This window comes from Agelaius tricolor, unplaced genomic scaffold (genome assembly GCF_023055355.1).
Source record: "Agelaius tricolor isolate 1412-34295 unplaced genomic scaffold, bAgeTri1.0.p SCAF_6, whole genome shotgun sequence".
NCBI classification, from domain to species: domain Eukaryota; kingdom Metazoa; phylum Chordata; class Aves; order Passeriformes; family Icteridae; genus Agelaius; species Agelaius tricolor.
In genome coordinates, this window is record NW_027269266.1 from 46,528,148 (window position 1) to 46,549,663 (window position 21,516).

Sequence of the window (21,516 nt, forward strand, 5' to 3'; positions counted from 1 at the left end):
AAATAAATGCATTGCAAGCAGGTTTTAATCCTAGCAAGTACAACAGCTCAGAATACTTTTGGGGGACGTTTTTATTCTGAGCTTATTGTTGATAGACAGGGAATTGTGTTATGGCTTGGTTTGTCCATAACCATATGTTATGTTTTCAGTTCTTCTGTTTTGCAATTATGCGTAACAAATGGTGCCATTTTCTTTGATGATGTTCTAAGATGAAATGTCAATGTTCCCAGAGAATACTCAGAACTTGGTGTGACTTCACATAATTTTTAGGTGTAAAAAGTCAACCCAAAATTTTGAAAACCATGACTGCAATTATCAAACAAAAATAAGAAGGCCTTTCTTTAAGGCAAAAAGTTAAATTGCATTGCAGTTAGATGACCTATAAAATTACAGTAAAAATTATAGCAAAAGTAATGTTTTTTAAAAAGAATTTATTTAACTTGCTATAGAAGGTCCAGGGAAAATGAAGAGGAGATAATTATTTATAAAAATGTAAGGTTGCATACAGAGTGCCATCTGGTAGTAATTTTAAAACACAAGTAATTAGTTTATCTTACTTCACGCAGTGTGATTGTGCAACTTGTCACCACAGGGTTTGCAGAGGCCAAAATTGCAATTGGGTTCAGAAAGGAATTGAGTGAGTGTATGGGAGATGTATTAATAAGAGAATACTAAACAATCTGGATGCAATCCTGCCAGTCTTTGAGGATTTCTGAAAGATGTGAGGATTTAGAAGAAATATCTTTTTCTGTTCAATATTATTATGTTTTAATGACCTTCCTCTGTCACAAAATGAATTTAGATTTTCTCACGAAGTTGACAATGTTGGAGTTGCAACCATGTGGACATACTCCTTAGTGGTATTTAAAAGTTCTTTATAAACCTTGAAGTCACCTACCCTTACTCTCTGAGGTCACACGCACTGACACGTAGAAAACTTGCTGCAAGAGGTCTGATGATGCAAAATGATAAATATTTCTGCTTTTTGTTTGCCTTAGGACGCCAAGGCTTGTTGGACCATTCACCACGCAACACAGGCTCAAAAACAAAAGAGAGGAAGCTGCATGGGACTTGTCCTCCTGTTGGTCGTGGAAACTATGAAAAACCATGTTTGGGTGAAAGCAGCCACAGGTCCTCATTTTTCAGTCCCCACAATGGTTTTCACACGATACATTCAGAGCACAGTCCTGTGAAGCCAAGGATAATTACAGTGGTGAAGCCCGGGGGACGCACGCTCCGGAGGATAACCTTGCTTCTCAACAGGAGATCAGTGCAGACCTTTGAGCAGCTGATGGCTGACATTTCAGAAGCTCTGGGATTTCCTCGTTGGAAGAATGACCGTGTGAGAAAGCTGTACAATCTGAGAGGTAGAGAGATCCGAAGTGTATCTGAGTTCTTCCGGGAAGGTGATGCGTTCATAGCTATGGGGAAGGAGCCCCTCACTTTGAAGGACTTGGAGGTGGTATTACAAGAACTTTATCCTGAAAATCCTTATGCTGCCAGTGCTGCCATTCAGACGAATGAGGAGCAGTCCCAAAAACTGAAGAGCAGGCTGTATGACAAGGCCTCGAAAGTAGACAGTGGCTTTGATGAGACAGAAATGACCAAGAACTGCAGCGAAGGCTTGTCTTCCCAGCTGGTAGCTGGACATGAAGGAAAAAGTCAAACCAAGACAAAGCAAGAGGAAAAAATAAGAACCAAAAAAAAGTGGACTAGAGAGAGCTGGGGTGGTGAGCATGGAGCGAAGCCTTCTAGAAAAACACGAGAATGTGAAAGGTACCTTAAGCATGAGAGGAGTCCTGAGGAAGGCTTAGAAGACAGTTCTGAGGAGGTGTTGAGGTGTGAAAAATGTGAACAGGAAAGGCAGGCCAGAGAAAAGCTACGGAGAGAAAGGCAGGCAGAGGCCTCATTTGAGAATAGAGACTTGAACACAGGTGTGTGTCAGAGGTACCACGTGGAAAGAAATACAAAAGTCAGGAACAGCCGAAAGTCTCCCGAAACCTGTCTGGAGGGTGAGGAAGTTGGCTGGAAAGATAATGGCAGTAGGAGGATGTGGAAGCCTCTACATAGGATTGTTAATGAAGGGCTGGAGAAACAAAAAAGGAACATTGAGAAAGAAAGGGATGTGGAGAAGCATGAAAACCATGGGAAGGAAGTAGTAAAAATCAGGAAGAACGCTGTAGAAGGGCTCCAGCTATCTCATGAAGTGAAGGAAGATAATGGAAGTAGCTGTGTAATGCACCAAAGCGGTTGGCTAAAGAAAGACACTCTGAGAGATGCTGAGAAAATGTCTAAAACACATAGAGAGGGCAGAGAGGGACAAAGGGCTAAAGAGGAAGCTGCCAGAAGAGAGGGGAATGGCACATGTAGAGAGAGTGACGTGACTCGACGAGAAAAAACAGGGGAGCGCAGAGTGAGTAAGGAAGACAACAAAACTCAGGGATTGGAAAGCACAAGCCGGAGGCACGCCATTAAAAGCAGAACTGATGTGGAAAAACACTATGAGATTGGCAGAACTATTGGGGATGGGAACTTTGCAGTGGTGAAGGAATGCCGCCACTGTGATTCCAATCAGATCTATGCAATGAAAATTGTTGATAAATCCAAGCTGATGGGGAAGGAGGACATGATGGAAAGTGAAATCCTCATTATTCGGAGTCTTTCTCATCCCAATATAGTAAGCTTAATTGAGGTGTATGAGACAGAAGCTGAGATCTACTTAATCTTAGAGTATGTCCCAGGAGGGGACTTATTTGATGCAATCATAGAAAGTGTGAAGTTCACAGAGCATGATGCTGCTGTCATGATCACTGACCTGTGTGAAGCCCTGGTTTATATTCACAGCAAGAACATTGTCCACAGGGACCTCAAACCAGAGAATCTCTTGGTAAGTATTGTCAAACATTTGCATTTGTGCAGGAATTGAATTTATTTTCCTTCCAATTACGGTTCTTTGAATTGTTTTAAGCAAATCCCATACAGAAATAATGTGCTGTGGCAGGGCTTTTAAAAAAAATGGATACAATTTTGGAGTGAAATTACAATTGCAGTTTGCTTTACATAGATCTGCTGTGCATTGCAAATAGCAGTGGTTGTAGAAAAGAATTAAAGTAAAAATCATCAGATGTTCAGGGGTAGTGAGCATTTGTATTTTTTAGACATCAAACGTGTTACTTAGCATCTGACTTTTAGGTGTCCAAGGATGAATCATAAAGCATCTTCCTTGTAGACTAAAGGTTATTAAAATTGCTAAATTATCTTATTTATCTGTTGGACTTTTTGTCCACTGCATTTGTATATCTTGCAGACTAGTGTGCTCGTCCTCTAATATAGGGATTTCTATCTTGTGACAATTTCTTTGCTTAGAAGCAGAAATATTATACAGTTGATTGAATGATCTGACAGTAAAATGTTTTGGTGAATACAGCATTAAAGTCAGCTCAAACAGTAACTTCATGCCAAAGAGAAAAATTCTTGTTTCCGTCACATTTCTGAGGCTGCATTCTTTGCATCCAGCACTAGAGTTATTGACATGTGTGAATATGCATAGAAATGTTTGTAGTATTGACACTTCACAATTGTAGAACTTCACATTGTGGACTGTAATAGTAAACAACTCTCCCTTGCTAAGCATTACACTTTTGTATTAGGGTTCCGAATTTCCTGATAAACAGATAAATAGCAAGTATTTGCCAGCCTCTAAAAAATTGGATTTTATCAACTTTTTGGAAGTTCAAGGTTAGCCAAACAAAAAAAGTAATAGATTATTTAGTCCTATGGGCCATTCAGTGCTTTTAAGAGAATTAATTTTGCACAGAGATCAGTGTGAATTTCTGGAGAAAAGCAGCAGGGTAGCCTCAAGGATAATGCAGAGGCTGCATAAGGCCAGGCTGGAACAGTTTGCTCCCAAACCTTTAAACGAAGCAATAGCATCTTTATTAGGTCCTGCTGTGAATCCTGCATAGTTTAATGAAAATCTTTGGTGTGTGATCTCTGTGTAAATAAAAGAATGAATGCAATTCTGAATGCAGTGAATGCAACTGGCTAGTTTGCAGGAAGAAGTGGGCTTGTAGGCCCTGCTTTTGTGTTTTGTTTGCACAAAGTTTGAACAAAGCTTCACAAAGAACTGCATGGCTTTTTCCAGAAGCTGATTTTCCATTATGAACCAGGTCCTGCTCTTTCCTATTTGCTGAAAATAAGCTAGTGCTCAGTGAAACACCTGAGATCTGATGCTTCATTTCCCTCTATAATACATAATCATCACAGTGATGTAGATAAGCAAAGAAGGGCAAGATAAAGGTCTGTTACGGTTGTTTTCACATTAGTTCACAGAAGTGCAAAACAGAGAATGCTGGGCAGTGGCAGCATTGTGTAGCTCTGAAATAATCATGTTACCCATTCTGAAAGTCAGAATACAATTTTGAAGGACAGAGCAGCTCCCAGACTGTAGGTTTTCTGCCATGCAAGAACAGTGTTACCTAAACACTGCAGGAAATAAAATTTTATCTGTTCTAGTTTCAACTTGCTGTTAATTTTCTGTGCACACCAGTATTAGAGACCATGTACACAAAGTATACTTTTGAAAAGCAAGTCTATTCAACCATGCCAGGTGAGTTTATAAGGTCCTGATAGTATTGGATAGGTCACCTGCTATCTGATAAGTATTCCTACAAAGACAGGCCATTTGAGCAAGATTCTGGGGTTTCTGTCTTTTTAGAGTAGCTGGGGCAGCAAAGTAGGAAGGAGAGCTGCCACTAATCTTACCATCAGCCAGTGCTGAACAGTAACAAACAGCATTGAAACAAATTTTATGGGTTCATTGGCTGTTGGTGGAGCAGGAGCATCAGGAGATGAAGCAAAGTGCTTCAAGTTCCAGCATCCTGCAGAGATGTTCCTGTTTGTGGGATACCTCTTTTTACACCGAGGATGTTTAAATTTGAATTAGTCTACCTAGACTTTGTACACAAAGGTCAAAATGTAAGTATGTACTTTTAGGCTGTTGACTTTTTTGTCCTGCTTTGGGTCTTCTTTTGGTCAGGTGATCTTGTAATCTTCATCTACTGTTTTTCCCCTCCAAGAAAATGGGAAGTGGAAGAGTAAGGATCCTTGGTCTATTTTACTAAGGAAATGTGTATGTCTATTCTGAACCTGCTTTGTGTGAGAATCTAACCCTGTTCCTAATGACTTTTAAACATACTGGTTAATTGCCATAAGAGATGACAAAGAAGTAGCAATCTGGGAAAAAAATATTTCCCTAAGTTTCATGAAAATAAGCAACTAGGGAAAGAAGGAAAACCATTTTTGTCCTTACAGAAGAAAAGATAGAAATATACTTTGATGTCTAGTAAATTGTAAAATTATTGGCACAAGAGAAAGTTGGAAACCTCGTGTAGCTATTACTTCATTGCACTTCAGCTTCTCTTATGGAACTGTCCTCTAGTTATAAACTTCTGTGCCAGGCCACCATCATCCTCTCTGCTTTTTCCCCTCCCTCTTTCACTGCCGTGTCTGCCCACATTGATCAGGCTCCTCGCAGCGTAGCTGTGAGGCAGAAGGGTGGTGACTTGCGCTACGAAAACAAAATCTGTTTGACAGCTGGTGTGAAGACAGCTGCTACGACTCCCTCCCATCTGCTAGCCGAATCACCTCATCTAGGACGAGGTGTTCAACAAGAAAACCTTTGCTGCCAAGGATGGGCAATGTGGTGTGTTTGGTCTCACAAATGAAGCCAGTCACTTCTTTCATGCTACCTCATGGAGCAAGATTTTCTGGCAAGGTTTTTTGGTAAGGGGTTGTTTAATTCTACAGCTGCTGGCATTTCTTCACACATGAGTGAGAAATTAATGCCCAAAATGTGGTGTTGTTTTTCCATGTTGTAGCTGTAAAAGATATAAAGGGGGAAGGGAGAGGGCTGTATTTGTCATTGTGTACTCATCTCGTTGTACATTTCCCTCACATGCTAATGTGCTAATTCTTTAACACTCAACTTCATAAATGTTATAGCTTTTTATGCATTTGAGATTGCCCCCCTGCACCTTTTTCTGTCTTGCAAGTTTTCATGTATGTGTGAGAACTTCAAGTATAGCCTTTCTGCCTTTGAACTTTGTGACACTATTTACATATGTACAAAGGACTGTCCATTTTCCAACACTATTTACATACGTACAAAGCACTGCCAGTTTCCTGAGTGCATGTGAGTCAAACTCCTGTCATAACTTCCAGAATTTTCTGTAAGATTTTTCATAGAGATTCTTCTAGCTAGCAGCAAGGGATGTCTGAAACTCAAATGTGTAAGCAGTAATTTTTCTTAAGCTCTTTCTGTTTCCTGTATACAAAATGTCAGATGGGCTAACTGGCTTTCACCATGTCCATAAGAAGAATCTGTGCTACCATATATGTGTGCATACAGAGAACTATTATATCTTAGATCATTATCTAAACACACTGATGGATTTCACAAGGGAAATATGAACTCAAACAAGAGCATTAAGTACTGGGAGTCATCCACAGACAGGATAGAAGGAGAAAGATTTTTTTTTTCCCCTTTGAAGATGAATTTGCCCTTATGTTATAATCTTCTTGTTTTATGGCTGGCATAGCTAGAAATCCTCAGGCAATATCCTAATATTCTGACATGTCATCTGTATTTGAGTAAGTAGTGTGCAATTGACTTGACTGCCTTTAGTCCAAGGCCACCAGATGCTGTATTTGTATGGCCTAAGTTGGCTGTCTATAGAAAGTATATGAAGTGTACTGGTCCTTCTTACCTCAATTAAGTCTATAGGCAGGCAGCACTATTTCTGCTTTGTTCTCACCATTGCATGGAATACGTACTGTGGATGTCAGAGGTTTGATTTCTCTTGAGCAGGTTGTGCATTTCTGTTATACTGCTATGAGGAAGTAGTCTGGCCTTGGGAATGATTAAAAAGAATCTGAGAAGCTTTTGTTTCTACAGTGAAGCATACTTGCATGCTCAAGGTGATGCCAGCTGATGGAAAGGTAGACTGGACAGTAGGAAGTTGGGCATGAAGGGAATTCTTTGAGCTGACTCAGTTGTTCTGAGCACAGTGTTAGTGAAGCTGCTGAGAAGTTCTGGGGTGAGGTTTTCAGGCTTGCTGACAGGCTACATGCTGTCTCCGAAGTGATTGTCAAAAGTTGTGAAAATATACCCACCATGCCCACTGTTCCTACCTGCTCCCTTGTTAAGTAAAGTGGGAGCTCAGTGGTTTTGTCCTGAAAGAACAGATGGTGCTGTGTTGCCACCTTGTGCTGTAATGGGAGATTAGGAATCTGGCATTCTGAGAAAAGAAAAAGTGCAGCAGTGCATTTTACAAAGCAAGAAATCTCCTGAAGATTTTGGGATTAAGACCATTGTGTTCTCCATCCTTCCCACTACCTTGCTGTTTTCTAAAATTGTAAGCGTTTCAGTATTGTTTGTCTTAGTACAGTAGTATGCAGGGAGTTGAAATTCCATGTGACATGCTTTTCTTATATTATAAAAAAAATATTTATAGAATAGGAAAATACATTCATGCTCACATTTTTGTATTGCGTATAAAATTGAGCATTTCAATTGTGAATTTTTGTAACATCTTACTAGTATTACCCCTATTGATAGAATATAAATTCTATAGATAGATGGTCTACAAAGCAAGTGTTACTTTTATAATTTTTTTGTCATTTTTGTCAGTTTGTGTCCACAGTGCATGATGGCAAAAGATTGTCACATAGTTTCCTAATATAGTAGAGAAAATGGCTGTGTCATTTTAGCTTCTTCTTGCAGAAGTTTTGACTGCATGGTTGTAGTAAACTTTATTTTCAGTTTCATACTGAAAAATATTTTTTCATGGAAGAGCAGCAAAAAAACCCTGCCAAAATATTTTGCTTAATCAAGACTAGAAGAGTACACAAGGGCACTGCTGGTTCATGGAAAACTTCTCATACCCCAGGACCCCCAGCTCCTTCTCTGCAGAGCTGCTTTCCAGCTGGCCAGCCCCCAGCCTGTACTGATGCATGGGTTATTCCTGCCCAGGTTTTGGAACCTGCACTTGTCTTTGTTAAATTTAAAAAGGTTTTGCCCTACCTGTCTCTCAGGTCTGTTGAGATCCTTCTAAATGGCCACATAGCATTCTGGGGCATCAGTCACTCCTCCCAGTTTTGTGCATTTTTTAAAAAAAAAGGTTAAAAGGGATTAGTAGGCTTTACTTTATTATTTTGTAATGCAATACTTTTTTGTCTCTTAAAAAGAAGAAAAGGAAAAAAAACCCCACTAAGAAGTCCGAACCCATTTTGCTCAATCAAAATTGGATGCATGCTTACAGTTTCCATAAAGATGATTAATGGGGATTAGTCAATTGTAATGTATAAGAGCAAATGTTGTCACATCTATGCCTTTAGTTATCTGGTAATAGAGACCATCCTGAATTCTTGGCTTTCTTAAGCCATGATGATGAACCATGAGGAATTAAAGCACAGAGTATACCTGTCACATTACATTCCAGTTTGTCCATTCAAAACCACCTCCAGGTTTACTTGTCCTTTTTGTCGACATTTTAGCTGTTGATCTGTTCCCCATAGTTACAGGGACAAACAATTTTTCATTTAAAGGAAATGAATTACTTTTTTTTTACCTCTCAAAGAATATTTGAGTGTCAGTCACTAGTATTAAGCATACTGATTTATATAATTATACTGCTGCATTGTTTATTACTTCACCTTTGAATATGGAATCTTGGAATGATTTGAGTTGGAAGAGACCTTTAAAGGTCATCTGGCCCAAGCCCTTGTAATGAGCAGGGACATCTCAACTGGACCAGGTTGCTCAGAGCCCTGTCCAGCCTGACCTGAATGTTCCCAGGGATAGAGTATCTACCACCTCTGTGGGCAACCTGGTCCGGTGTTTTGCTATCTTCATCCTAAAATATTTCTTTTTAGTGTCTAGTCTGAATCTACTCTCCTTCAGTTTAAAGTTACTGCCCCTTGTCTTATTGCTGCAGGCCCTGCTAAAAAGCCTGTCCCCATCTTACTTTAATTATTGAAAGGCCACAATAAGGTCTGTCTGGAACCTTCTTTTCTTCAGGCTGAACAACCACAATTCTTGCAGCCTTTCCTCACAGGAGAGGTGCTCCATCCTTCTTCCCTGACCCTCCCCTGGACTCACTCCAACAGGTCCATGTCCTTCCTGTGCTGGGACCCCAGAGCTGATGCAGCCCTGCAGGTGGGGTCTCAGCAGAGCAGAGAGGCAGAATCACCTCCCTTGCCCTGCTGGCCATGCTGCTTTGGATGCAGCCCAGGATATCGTTGGTGTTCTGGACTGCAACTGCACATTGCCAGCTCATTCCAGTTTTTCATCCACCAGCTACTCCAAATTGCTGTTTACAGGGCTGCTCTCAATCAATAACCCAGTCTGTATTGATACCAGGGATTTCTCCAGCTCAGGTGTAGGACCCTGCACTTGTCCTTGTTGAACCTCACAAGGCTCAACCTTCTTGAGCTTGTTCAGGTGCCTCTGGATGACATCCCATCCTCCAGACATGTCAAACTCATCACTCAGCCTGGTGTTGCTTGCCAGCTTGCTGAGGGTGTGCTCAATCCCACTATGTCATTAACATTTTGTTTCTTAAAATAACCCTTCATTAACTGCATTATAAAGTAACGCTAAAGGCCAGTGCATACAAAATTAGAATTGGAGAAGGTGTTTTGACTACTTGCCAGGTGGATGTAGGAGATGAGAACTGCTGAAAAGGCCCAATTAGAAGGTCATTCTGCACAAAACTATTTCTATAACTCTTGCTGTGTGGTGACCATTAATAACCTAGTTTCAGGGCAGCAGGTAGAGTAGCAGAGTAATTTGGAAAGAACATAAAGCTTTTGTTGGTTTGTATTTTGTTGTTAGACCAGCATGATGGAGATACATTTTACATGTGTCTTGGTTTTAGCTGGTACGGTGCTGTACTTTGGATTTAGTATGAGAATAATGTTAATAACACACTGATGTTTTGGTTGTTGCTCAGCACTGCTTATCCTAGGTCAAGGAATTCTCAGTGTCGCATTCTCTGCCAGGTTACAGGTGTACCAAAAGTTGGGAGGGAACATGGCCAGGGCAGCTGACCCAAAAGCATATTGCATGCCATGGAACATTATGCTCAGTAAATAAAGTGAGCAGAGTTGGCCAGGAGCTGCTGGGCTGTGCTGGGGGACAGGCTGAGCTGGGGGTCAGTGTGCTGTGAGCAATTGTATTGTGCAGCACTTGTTTTTCTCCTGGGTTTTATTTCTTTCTCTTTCTCTTGCTCTCACTCTCTCTCCCTGTCCCCCTTCTCATTATAGTTGTTACCATTCCTACTGTTATTATTATCATGCTTTAATAATTTCAGTTATTGAATTGTTCTTATCTTAACCCACTGTTTTTTGGGTTATCCTTCCCATCCCACTGTGGGCAGATGGGGGATGAGTGACTGAGCAGTTGTGTGGTACTTAGTTGCTCTCTGGGGCTAAAAAAAAAATCAGCAGTTTACATGGGCTCATTGCATTTAAGTCCACAGCATTCTTCTTTGCTTTCCCAGGGAAAAAGAACAGTTTATTTTCTCAAGAGGAAATAATAGTATTTAATTGACTCTCAATTATTTTTTGTGTTCCTTCTATTAATTTCTTGGAAGCTGCAGTGTGCCAGAGTTTGTAGAGCAAAGTTATCTTTTTTCCATAATTGCTTATCCTCTTAAATAAATGAACCCTCTTAGTGTGGGGGGCAAAAGAGCCATGTACTGAAGACTGTTTCCATTATTAATACTATTATTAGAACTCCCTCCTGTTTAATTTTCTGCTTCCTTTATATTTTGCTGTTTTAAAATGCATCTGGACTAAACATATCTATGTATTTTGTTTGGATATAGGTTCAGCACAATGCAGATAAATCTACTACACTGAAACTGGCAGATTTCGGCCTTGCTAAGCAGGTTACAAAACCCATATTTACTGTCTGTGGAACACCAACGTATGTTGCTCCTGAAATACTTGCTGAGAAGGGTGAGTGTATATATTTTTAATTTGTCATAAATCTTTCAATTATGCTGAACTTTCTAATAATGGAAGTAGTCCAGAATGTTTCAACCTACTGAAATATCTTTTCAGGGTAGGAGGTTGGCTAGCAGTGTAATTTGGGAAAGGAAACTTCTTAGTTTTTAACAAACATGAGCATGACATCAGTTATATTTGCATTATTAGTGTCTGTGATAATATATCACTCACTTCCAAGCAGATAAGCCATAAAATATCATAGATAATAATAGCTGAAGGGGGGAAAATGACCAAAAGTTCATGTTATAACCTAAGAGTAGCCAGCCCCATTTCATAATTGTAATCCAAACAACTTTCCAAATCCCCTGATGATGCCAAGTCATTGTGAACATGTATGTTAAAACTATTTAACATTTCAAAACATGTTTTGCATCACAAGGAATTTTGAAGATTTCATCTCCAAAAAGATTCAAATCTGGAAAGAAGTCAGTTTTGTGGGTGACTCAAACAAATCTATTTCTGGCTTTTGTTCTGTAGAGCTGGGTTGCACATCTCCAGTTATATCCAATTTCAATGGAAACTTGGCACTCTTAGTTCTTTTTTGAAGGGAATCTGAGGGTGACTATTTTAGAAATACGTGCCCTGTTTTCTCAATTAGTCTCCAGTTGACACTGGCCTTGTGAGACAGTGTTTGTGAAACATGTTGTGGAAAAGAGAGACTCTGTGAGAGCTGTAGCTAATAATGGGCAGCTTGTAAGCGTGGCGTACCAGCCACTCATTCTTTTGCTCACCTCTTCTTTTTGAGGAACTGAGCAGAGATTCTGTGTTGACTTTTCATTCTATTTCAAAGAAACAGTTCCTTTGCAGTTGTGAGTTTTCTTTCTGAAACAGGACATGGTTTGTCCCTTCTTCCTTAGGCTATGGCCTCGAAGTAGACATGTGGGCAGCTGGTGTGATCCTTTACATCCTGCTCTGCGGTTTTCCCCCTTTCCGCAGTCAGGACCGTGATCAGGAGGAGCTGTTTCAGATCATACAGCTGGGTCACTACGAGTTCCTATCCCCTTACTGGGACAATATTTCTGCAGGTAAGATTCTGCACTTACAGTAGATCTGAGAAGTGGCAGTCTTCTTCCCTTTTTTCAGGGAAGTGAGCTTCATCAACTTGGGGTGTTTTTATGGGTCTCTCTTGTGTGAATCTGTGCTTTAAATGTGAATTTAGTACTCTGGTATATCAATGCCTGTGTTTCTGCATATTAGTTCAGCATGCTTTAATGGAGTCCTCAATTCCTCCCTCTGTAAGCAAAAGCAAGGATTTTCCTCATCTTGTGTATGTGTCTCTGCAGAAAAAGGTGTCAAAATAATCTCAAGGGCTATGTTAGATTGTAAGGATGTTATAAAAAAAATCTCAAAAGCTGGGAATGAAACCCTTGTCCTGGAGAACACAGTGTCAATTTCCTATTGACAGTGGGGTCTGCACATAGTAGTTTTTTCTTTCTCACAGGCTAGTACAGTGTCTTTTGTGCACTCTTCAAAATCAGAAACCCTAGAACTCCTTTAATCCCTGTACAGTCTTTCAAAGGACTCGTTCCACAGCATTTTACAACATTTATGCCTTGTAATAGATGAGATAGCCAGGGCTCATTCCTGTGAATGTGAACACTCAGCCAGAGGCCTCCAGCGCACTTTTGAGATTAAATTCCCTTCACTTTCTCCTCTGTGTCTGAAGGGGAGAATGACATCAGTCATGGAGATTTAATATTTTCTGTCACTAACTCTAACTGCAGTTTTTAGAATAGCTCCTGGGGATAGTTACAAAAACCATGGTAAAACTAATGAAAAAAGCAAGAAGGACATTTTGTGTGGGTATAACTGTCACCATCACAGAATGGTAAGGGTTGAAGTGACCACAGTGGGTGATGTGTTTCAAACACCCTGCTCAAGCAGGGTCATGCTAGAGCACATTGCACAGGATTGCACATCCTGGAGCATGTTGCACACCACCGTGCTTCACCCCTCTCTCCTTTGCTTTCTTCCATAATAGCAGCAAAAGACCTCATCACCAGGCTGTTGATAGTGGATCCCCAGAAGCGCTACACAGCACGTCAGGTACTTCAGCACCCCTGGATCAGAACAGCTGGGAAAACCAACAGCAGGAATCTGCAGAGGGAAGTGACAATCAACATCGAGCGCCATTTCCGGGCCCAGCGCCGAAAGGAAGTTGTTAATGAGGACACATGAAATCTTTCAAGCTCATTTTGTCTTCTTTTTATTGATTAACAAATCATTTATGTTTTCTTTTCAAAATGAATTGGGAATTTAATGTGTAGCTGTTGGTGGCTATTGCCATGCCTTTTTTTTTGATTCTGAGATTCTGAAGGACAGAGATCACATTCACATCCACCTCCTCTGATGTTACTTGCTTTCTCTCTGTTGAAAGCAGCGGGGACTAGATAAATTCTGGAGGGTGTCTATTCTTTTTCTTTAATTACTTATTAGGGCTTTTACATCTTTTACAAATTTTGCTTCTGTGACTCACACTAGTGGTGAATCTTCTTTCATCCTTTTTGTATGATATCCTCCAGGAGTTTTGTGTTTGTAATGTTTTCAAAATAGCTGTCTGCATACACGTCTTGCACTAATTCTTTAAAGAGTCTTTTCACTAATTCCTTCTAGCCACAGAGAAGGAAGAATAAAAAGTAAATAAATTGTTGAGCTGTAGGATATATTAAATAAACAGCCAGATATTGTATTTATTAGGTTGTGAGGGGATACAAACCCTTATTGAGTAAATCTGATGTTTTATGAAATCTCCTTTGGCGACATCTTTCATTGGTTGTTCAGGGTAATAGATGGTCCAATGTTCCTGTTACAAGAAGGTGGTGCTGTGTACTATGTAGGTTTCATTTGTTTTTAGAAAATGAAGATATGGCTGACACCTTTTCAAGATTCAAATAATAACAAGTTTCAAAGAGGTTTTCTTCCTCCTCTGGGCAGTAGGAAGTTAAGCAGTTCTAAGGGCACTTTGCTTCTTTTCCCAAAATCATAATTATGAAATGTTAACTCAGTTAATTTTCCATATTGAATTTTTTCCCTCTTGGAGACATCCATGTGCATCTGTGACTTTTCCATGCTGGTGGAGAAGAAAAAGCTTGGAAGTTGTGACTGAAATTAACCCTTGCCTTCATAGTTTCCCTTTCATCATCACACTTTTTCAGTGTAGTTTAGCAATTGTTTTGTTTAGTTGGTTGGGTTTTTCCATCTCTTGCCCTCACTGTGACCTTTTCTCCTTGCTTCCATGAGAATACGCAATGGGATGAAATTAAATGAAAATCCAACTTGAGGAAAAACAACTTGTTGGCTGTGGAAAGGTCTCCCAGGGGAAGCGTCAGATGCTCTATTGCATGTGGTTTTTAATATTTTTATTGGATGCAGTTTTAAAGAAATTCTGTGGGGGAAAATTACAGCCCAGAGAGGGGCCTTGACCTAGACCAGCTTTTGAATCTCAGAACATTTGATTAATTAATTAAATTCAAAAAGCACTTGAGTTTTCCATTTTATAATTCTTTATCCTCAAGTTCTATGTGCTAGCAAATAATATTGATGTTAGAAAGTCAGGGATGTTGGCACTGAATACACAGCCTGTAGAAATGAAGGAAGGTGTTTTACACTTGGAGAGCTGCTGCTCTGCCTATGTATTTCATAGTGAGAAATGTCAGAAGCATTTCAGAATCAGTGGAACATTTTCACAACTATATAAAACCGGAATATTATTTTTTGGTGAGTGCTAATATTTTGTGTGAACTTGCTGAATAACCAAAAAGTGTAGGGTGCTGTCATCACGTTTCTGTTTCATCTTGTGACTGTTTTTCTGCAAGAATTATGTATAAAAGTAGAGATCACTTGACTCTTAAAGGAGAATTGCACTTTAAATTGAATTAGCTTATTTCTAATACTTACTGGAATAAGACTTGCTGTGGAGTTCAAGAATTGGTGAAATAAACCAATCAATTCTTCTCTGTATGCCCAAATAGTAGCTCTGTGATATGTCATACTTCTGCTTTGGAGTCTCTGAGTCAGGAAGACTTTTCCTTTTCCTGAAAACCAGAATGGATTTAAGTGCTTCCCTGAGTTAAGGGAACCTAATGTAACCTTATATTATAAAAGCATTACATTGTAATTGAGTACTAGTAATAATGTATCCTCTGTCAATTTAAGTCTATTTTGGATAGGAAACTGTGGAAAAATAGCTTCTGATGTGCAATATTATATTTTGTAATTATCTTATTTTTAATATAGTTGTTTAGGAATAAAGTCTGAAGTGACAAAAAGTATTTAATCAACAATGAATCTGAAAGTTTGGAGATTGTGTTACAAGTTGCCTTTTTCACCTTTAAGAACCTGTCTGCAGCCTTATTCATAGTGCAGAAGATGGAGAATTTGCTTGTAATGATTATAAAAGTAATTATTTTTTCAATGATTTTGTTTTTCTTTCACGTTCTCTGTGTTCCAGACAGGCTAAACATGGACTGTGCCAGGTGGTCACTGCAGGGCACCTGTAAGTGCAGATGCTGCTGTGGCAGTGCTGAGGCACAGGTTTGTCACTGTTGCTAATAGATGTGTGGCATTAGGCCCTCCTCCTTCAGGTTGGAGGCTGAAAAAGCTTCCAGGTGCTTCTCAGGGTTTTTACTTCTTTCTTTCTCTCCTGCTTCATTATTCCTTCTTTTCTCTTGTTGCTTCCACTGTTCTTGCTCGGCCTCTGTGCTGTCCAAGGGAGTCCAGGTGCCCGAACATTATGGTTTAATTTATTTGTAGCAATGAAAACCCATATGATTTTGGAGGGCTCAGCCTCAAGCTTTGCTTGCTGGTGTTGAAAGTAATATTAGGCTGGACTAAGACAAAAAATGGTGAAAATCCCCTCTCATCTCCTACTGCCTTTTCTCAGGCTTTTCTTTTCCCTCTGTATGACATTCCAATGAAGACCTGATCTTTATGCTCTGTAAGAGGGTTTCCAATATATGAACCATGTTCACACTCTGTGATTGAGGATTATCACTATTCTTCCTTTTCTGAGGTTTTTCTAAGGTATATTGTCTCCTTGGGTTCTGGAGTCATCTTCCCCTTAATATTTTCATTTCTTGATTGGTTCCTTTCTCTACAGTATGTCTGAGGAAGCTCAAAGCTGGGGGAGATTATAGACTCCAAGCAAATTCTTGCTGATATGTTAGTAAGATATCCCTTCTTGCCCCTCCTTAAGTCTTTGTGGATTGGATTAGATTAGATTAGGTTTTATATTCCACTGAAAATAAAACAAGTTGTGGTGTCCTCATCTCTTTAAATACTAACAATGAAGAGAGTCTGAATATGTCACCAGGAAAAACAACCCTGCCCGCAAGAGCTAAGTGCAACATATTAATTAATATTGCAGACCTCAACAGGAAAGTTCTACTTCCAGAGGATTTGCTGGGTCTAAGGCAATAGAAGGCAAGAATCTCTTTGTTTGCTGCAAGCTTTAGCAATTTAGCTGAGTAGAAATCCTTTCATGCCTCTTAAAAGATATTGTTTGGTTCCTAACTCAAAAGGGAGATACTGATCAAGTTCTAGTTATTCCAGAGTTATTTCTTTGCTATCTCATATTGGCTATTCAAAAAATATTCTCCTTTTAGAAACCAGAGGCTCTCCATCAACTTTAACCATTGACTTGGCTCTTCTTTAGTTGGTTGCAGCTTTTAAACATGATTACATATTTTCATGTCCTCAGACTTGAAGCAAGCACAAAGATCCAGGCATGTAGAATTGAGTCATCAGTGTTTCATTTTGTGGTAAAACACATGCCTAACAGACAGAGTTGCTTTTTTAGCTTTTCAACTGCCTGAAGATAAAGTGGTCCCTGGGTATCCCCTCCATTTGCAACCAAGGTCAGCTTCTTCACTTTCCCATATGCTGTTACATTTCATTGCCCCTAGACCTCACCTACATACTTTCTATTACCTGTCATCTGCCTCCTGTCATTGGCCTCTTATGCCCTTGGATCACTCCCATTATTGAAACATGGTGAAATCTTCACATGTTAAAATGCTTTTCTTCAGGAAATTCTGGCATTAGAAATGGGAATGAGCAAAAAATCTTGGAAATGTTTAGGCATGTGAAACTGCAAAAGACTGGTTCTTCACACTGCATGGTGCATAACTGCCTGAAAATGTACAATGGGAATTCGGTCACTGCTCATATATTTAGTCTCCTAATATTTAAAAATGTGTGCCCAGGAGACCTGTGATTGAAGCTTGGCAGTACAGCAGAGTCTGTTTCCTCTGAGACACAGGCTTTTATTCAGGGACCTTCTTAATCTAAGATTGTTTAGCAGCTGTGTAGAATAGCTAGACTCCAACATCAAATCAGCCGCCTCGCTTCTGACTGGAATTAGAGGTGGATTTCCTGCATCTCTGTTACTGCAACTTTTGGCTGTAAGGTGATGGAGGGATAGTGGGATGTTATCCCCTGAGCTTAGGCCTCTTGGGGTTTGGTCTTCTTGTTAAAGTGAACTTTCAGGAGTCAACTGCTTGCTTTTTGGCAAGTACTCAGATTTGGGGAGATATTCAGTCTGCTTGACATTATAGTAAATTTGCTGTGCTTATAAAGTGATTTTCCCAAAGACACATAAGTATCACTCTTAAATATTTTTCCTATAATTTCTTCTGTCACCTGGATTTCTTTTAATTTAAGCAATGTAAGGAAAATGCTTTTTAAATTTCTGGGCATGCATTTTTCTGTCTTTTTTAAGTCCACAAGTAATACTTCACTGTTGACATTCTTGTTCCTGAAAGGAATTATGGGCACTTTAACTGGGCTGACAGTGTATAATGGCACTGTTTGTTCTACAATATGGTTTATTTGTAACTTGGCTGAAGGTGTAATTTTCTAAATTAAAATACATTGTAGACTTCAGCAGAAAAGTTGATATTCCTCCCCCTGACCTCCAATAAAGGTAAATTATACAGTAAATGTTATGTTTCAGTTCTTTCCAATAAATTGCGAAACAAATGTGTGGCCAAGTATTTTGAATTGTTTTGTTATTTTTTTTTTTTTACCTTCTGGCAATGTATCTAGTTGGAAATGCTTGTTTTAAAAGGTTTGCAATTTCGGTAAGTATTGTGTATACTTTCATTTATGAGTAGCACAACCTGTTCTAATGCTGCAGTCCTTTGGATACTTACAGCTGTGTTTTTCTTTGCTGCTGCATGTAATCCCATTAAAACCAGCACAAATCTTTGCAGAACTGGAACTGAGATTTATCCTACTACATTTTTTGTCCCATATTGTCTTATTCTTATAAGCTGGGTTGTTAGAGCCATCACGACAAGCAGACTCAGTTTCACTTATGCTTAATGAATACAGGACTGATTTCTCCCATCATTAAATCATTTTCTGTAAAATTCAAGTTTGTTTAGAAAAAGGTTTGCTTTCTTTGTGGAAACAGGCATTCTATTTGAAATGGAGTTGCTTGCAAAAAGTGGCTTTTTCAAAGGAGACTCTTTCTTAGTAGCTTGTGTACATTTCAGTTCTGTTATTAAAAATGGTATTTTCCTGCATGCCTGCAGTATCTACTGAAGCAGTGGAAATAAAACTGTGTCTAGGATATTGGTGGTGGTTTTGAAGAAGCTACCTCTCTGCATGTGTGACAAAGTGGATGCCAGGGAGAAAATTTTACTGCATATTGGTCCTTAAAGACATCACAGCCTCCTCATTACCCTAAGAATAACAGTAAACTCTTTGGAATGACTGACTTTTATGATAATCACACAAATTTATTGCACTTCATTTTAACAATTTGTATAGGCAGCTAATTAAATCTGATTTAATGCTTTGCTGTAAGGAGTGGGATTCAGATGTATTTTCTGTGTCAGAAGTAGTTGAAGGCAGAGTCCAGCAGTGCAACAAATTTGTGTGATTATCATAAAAATCAGATGTTGTATTCTTGTAGACTTTTTTCTTTTTAAATTAGAACTATTTTGACAAAGTAGCAATTGGAAAATCAGAAAAAGTAAAGCTAATAACCTTAAACTGTCATTGGAAATATATTTTGTTTTCCAAATTCAGAAACTGATATGAAGAGCTGGAAGCATTTTAAAAACCAGAGAAATACAGGAATTATTCCCAGAGTGTTTCAGCAATTAAAGCAATAAGAAATAAAAAAAAAAAAAAAATTAAAGCAATAAGAATATTTGGTGCAGTGAGAACATGAAGTACCTTGGTAGGGCTGAGCAAGTGCTGCAACTGGAGCTGTGTGAGATTGCTAGATTGGATAAGGAGTGTAGGTCTGAAAAAGGGGTGCTCCTTATAACCACTGGAAAAATGCATTGAATCATATGAAAGACTAATCCTGAATTGTCATTGCTGTCTCTATAAAGCTTTCTAAATTTCAGTGACAACCATTCTACTGTAAGAAGGCATTTCCCATGAAGAATTGCAGCATAAAACATTTTATATAGTGTTTAACATAAAGGATTTCAGCAATGAAGATAATTTGCCTAGAAAATGGAAGTGTGTGATTGTTAACTGCTATGGTAAATTGTCAAGAAAACCTTATTGCTGGATTTTCAAGAAGAGTTCAGTTTTGTGAACCTAAGCATTTGCAATTACCCAGCTTGCAATGTTGAGTTTCAATGACATGGCACTGCTACAGCATAAAAATGTATTATTTAACAGCTCAGAAGAAACTTTTGTGCCTAGTGTAAGGCTGAAACTAAATGGGTCAAATACATCTTAATAAATTCAGCTTGCCTGGAAACATATTGGCCAAAATATTGCTCACATGGTGAGTGATGGATGAAAAATGTATTACTGACCAGTGTTTCCAATGGAAGCATAAAATTGTTCTTGAAAATGGGAGCATGTTGGCTGTTTGGCTTAAAGCCAGCATGTGTCCTGTTAAGGTATTATTTCTTCAAATAAAGAGAGAGGGAGAGACACCATATTAAATAGCCCCTTGTGATTTGAAACAAACAAGATTCTGAAAGAAAGAAGTGGAAAATGAAACAGGAGGAAAAGCTGAAGGAAAACATAACCTTTTTCTGAAATGTTTTATTTTCTGAAGTAAATCAATGCTCTAGACAAATCTACCAGAGCCTCATGAGTGAAATAAAAAATATCTGCCTTTGCTGGTGTGCGACATTCCTGTGGTGGTTCCCCAGTTACTTCTGTGTGTCTGGGAATAGCTGATTCCATGCAGATACTATGGCAACCACTGGATTATCTCTCCTGGATCATAATTTGCTAATGACAAGATAGGAGAAGAATCCCTTAAAAGAAATAAGAGCAAAACTGCTCCGCCATGTAAGTAACTTTGAGCAATTATTCATCCGCAGGAGAATTTTATGGAAGTTTATTTTTACATGCTTTCATAACTCAAACAGTTAATGTTGAAGGGACAGAAGTTAGAGAAGGATGTTAGTGACAGTAATAAACTCCTCCTAACAGCTGAAGCCTTACATGAATTATTGGCTAATAACTGGTAAGTTTACAAAATCAGAATATTCCAAAACCTGTTTTTAGGTGCAGACTTACCTGGGGAAAGGCAGCAGGATATATCAAGAAAACTGGAACAAGGGTGTTCAGATAAATCCCTTAATGACCAGGAAAAACAATTGGTTCTCTAAACTCCAAAAGAAACCACTGAATGTGATGGTTGCTGAAAGTGAACCTGTATTTATTTTATGATAGAATATTTATTTTAGTATTTTTTTAAGCTTTGATGTTGGGAAGCTTAAAAGACACAAACATGGGTTTTAGATTATCACTTCCTGTGAAACAATGGTACAATTTATGCTTTTGCCTTGAGAATCCCACCCTTGTTTAGAATATTTTCTGCTGCTTGCTAATCCAGGTTTTAAGGAAAACAAACATTTAGTGTTGTATTTCTGTGACACTAAACTCAGTTCCTATGTACTTGCCAGTAGCAAAGATTCCTTCATGAGCACCTTCAAAAACGTATGTTTTGAAATTAAAGCATTTGCTGGTGTTTCTGAGGGCATTCCTCTGTTTAAATTGATTAGAGCTGGTGATGGAGACTTTTTCCCCTTAGCTGGAAATAACGATTGCTTGAGGCTTTTCAAGTTTACAGCTTGTGTCTGTGCACATGTATTTTAATGGTATCAATGTGAATTCTGTGCGTGCCCTCTGTTGTGTTGGTTCTTGGGGCTATCTGCCAGCATTGCTACTTCTCCTCACAGCAGAAAAAATCCTCAGCAATTACTCAAAATGCACTGGCAAAGACAATGTCTTCAGGTCATTGTTTTAATGAATGAGTGATGGGACTTTTATGAATTCTACCAAAACCTAAACAGCCTTCATCAGGGGGACTTTGGATGAACTTTTGGACAGATCCTGTATATTGTATTAGCTGGGAATTTCCTGATGAAGGCAGGAATGATGCATCTGACTCCACGTTCTCAGAAGGCTAATTAATTACTTTATAATATTATATTATATTAAAGAATACTATACTAA

At 38.9% G+C, this 21,516-nt stretch overlaps 1 protein-coding gene across 1 annotated transcript in view; it reads left to right on the plus strand.

The window, feature by feature from the left end:
- Positions 1 to 18,065, plus strand: part of DCLK3 (doublecortin like kinase 3) — a 30,337-nt gene extending 12,272 nt beyond the window's left edge. Inside the window, exons 2-5 of the mRNA XM_071429675.1 lie at positions 999 to 2,887; positions 10,890 to 11,022; positions 11,931 to 12,098; positions 13,055 to 18,065. Coding sequence (XP_071285776.1) covers positions 999 to 2,887; positions 10,890 to 11,022; positions 11,931 to 12,098; positions 13,055 to 13,251 — 2,387 coding nt within the window. The 3' untranslated portion in view covers positions 13,252 to 18,065. The remainder of the gene's footprint in view (positions 1 to 998; positions 2,888 to 10,889; positions 11,023 to 11,930; positions 12,099 to 13,054) is intronic.
- Positions 18,066 to 21,516: the final 3,451 nt, after the last annotated feature.